Source organism: Dipodomys ordii, unplaced genomic scaffold (genome assembly GCF_000151885.1).
Source record: "Dipodomys ordii isolate 6190 unplaced genomic scaffold, Dord_2.0 Scaffold147, whole genome shotgun sequence".
In the NCBI taxonomy this organism is placed as follows: domain Eukaryota; kingdom Metazoa; phylum Chordata; class Mammalia; order Rodentia; family Heteromyidae; genus Dipodomys; species Dipodomys ordii.
In genome coordinates, this window is record NW_012267363.1 from 2,341,069 (window position 1) to 2,343,494 (window position 2,426).

General features: G+C 46.4%; 1 protein-coding gene across 1 annotated transcript in view; it reads right to left on the reverse strand.

Moving 5' to 3' along the window:
• Positions 1–578: 578 nt before the first annotated feature.
• Positions 579–2,426, reverse strand: part of Cenpv (centromere protein V) — an 18,652-nt gene continuing 16,804 nt past the window's right edge. The window contains exons 4-5 of the mRNA XM_013031956.1: positions 1,700–1,814; positions 579–983 (exon numbers count right to left, since the gene is read on the reverse strand). Coding sequence (XP_012887410.1) covers positions 859–983; positions 1,700–1,814 — 240 coding nt within the window. The 3' untranslated portion in view covers positions 579–858. The remainder of the gene's footprint in view (positions 984–1,699; positions 1,815–2,426) is intronic.

Consider the following 2,426-nt stretch of genomic DNA (forward strand, 5'->3'; position numbering starts at 1 on the left):
TGCATGAAGCACTGGGTCCAATTCCTCAGTACAACATAAGCAGAAAAAGCCAGAAGTGGCACCATGGCACAAGTGGTAGGGTGTTAGCCCTGAGTTCAAGCCACAGGACTGGAAAAAAAAAGTTAATGTGCTTTATATCATACCCACCTCAAATTTTCCTTGATTAACTCGTCTATTCTTGAACCCTACAATTTTTTTTGTTTTTATTTTTTGCCGGGCATGAGGCCTGAACTCTGCGTCTGGGCGCTGTCCCTCAGATCTTCAACTCAAGGCTAGAGCTCTACCACTTGAGCCACAGCGCCACTTCCGGTTTTTCTGCTTCTGTGGTGCTGAGGAATTGAACCCAGGGCCTCATGCATGCAAGGCAAGCATTCTACCACTGAGCCACCTTCCCAGCCCGAATCCTACAATTCTTATCTTCACAACTCACAGGAACTATATTTACTCATAATCACCGGTCTTATTGCTTCTTCACAATTTGGGGGAAAGCATTTTGATAAGTGCTCAGTAAACATCTGCTGTTAAATGACAGGCCCCAGAGGCCAAAATCAAAGTTCAAAGGAAACAAGGAACCATAGTAACCATGTTAAAAATATTTATTTTCTAAAAGATCACACAAAATTTGGCAAAAAGAAGTAAAAGGGTCAACTATCCTACATCAAAATCTACGCTATGGAAGAATAAAGAGCTGCCTAAAGGAACTGGTAGCTGGAGCAAACTTCAGAGGACAAGATGGCTGCCAGCCAACAGTGCCAGTAGCCTGGTCAGCCATACCATGGGCACCATCAAGGTGTGATAAGACCTATAGAACTGCTGGCCCCACTCATTGCTCCTTTCCAGGAAGGTAGAAACAGAATTTCATTCTTTCGACATGTTCTTGATGGTCTTGTGCTCCTTCATGGCCTTCTCCCAATCACTGCCATTGAATTCCTCAGTGACCATGCTCCGTACGGTCCCCTCATCCAGGCAGTGTGGGGCAATTCCTAGAAGCAAGTGGCACAGAGAAAGAAGAGTCCAAAGAATGGGTGAGAACAGAGAACACAGTTACTTCAATAATCTCCTACCTGAAATCATCCTGATTCCAAACATGAGATTTCCAAGTGATATGCCTAAGGCCTCAGTTTAGGCAACTGATATGGGTGGTTTGCTGTGCTAAGAAAATCCTAGTTACAGGGCTGGGAAGGTGGCTCAGTGGTAGAGCGCTTGTCTTGCATGCATGAGGCCCTGGGTTCCATTCCTCAACACCACATAAGAAAAAAGAAAAAAGCCGGAAGTGGTGCTGTGGCTCAAGTGGTAGAGCGCTAGCCTTGAGCTGAAGAGCTGAGGGACAGCGCCCAGGCCCAGAGTTCAGGCCCCACGACCAGACCGCCCCCCCCTGCCACAAAAAAAGAGTCTCATGGACTTTCCTGCCCATGCTAGCTTTGAACCATGATCCTCAAATCTCAGCCTCCTGAGTAGCTAGGATTGCAGGTGTGAGCCACCAGAGCCCAGCTAAAAATAAAAATCTTACCATGTAGGACAGCCCCAGTTTTACATCCTACCAGAGGAAGAGCTATGCTGAAGAGCCCTGTTCTTCTAAAGCATACTTATGAAAGCACCTGGCCAGACAGAGTCACACTAAAACACCAGTGCCCTCCTGTCCAAGCAGCACTCTAACTCCAAGTATCCCAGACCTGTTGGCCACTTGAGATTTACTTACCAAAGCCTCCAGGGTTAGAGCGGGGAGTGTAGAAGCTCTGAACACCACATTTCTTACAGAAGGTATGCTGGGCTTTGTGCGTGTTAAATGTGTAAGTTGTTAGACTCTCAGCTCCCTAAGGAAAACAGAAACAAATGTGCTTTTATTTTTTTTTTAAAGATTACTTTTTATGTCATTTAAAAAATAAATCTTAGCTGGGTGCCAGTGGCTGACACCTGTAATCCTAGCTACTCAGGAGGCTGAGATATAGGATCACAGTTCAAAGCCAGCCTGGGCAAGAAAGTCCATGAGACTCTTACCTCCAACTAGCCACCTGAAAACTGGAAGAAGCACTGTGGCTCAAGTGGTACAGCACTCATCTTGAGCTGAAATGAAATGCTCAGGGACAGCACCCAGGCCCAGAGTTCAAGCCCCACCACCACCACCACCACCAAAAAATCTTAGGTGGGTCCATACCTGTAATCCTAGCTAGAGGAGGCTAAGATCTGGGAATCATAATTCAGAACCAGAGCAGAAAAGCCTGAGAGACTCTTGTGTACAATTAAATCACCAAAAAGTCAGAAGTGGAGTTGTGGTTCAAGTGGTGGAGCAGTAGCTAGCCTTGAGCCAAAAATAGAAAGCTTAGGGACAAGTCGGGTGCCCGTGGCTCACGCCTGTAATCCTAGCTACTCAGGAGGCTGAGATCTGAGGATTACAGTTCAAAGCCAGTCTGGGCAAGAAAGTCTGG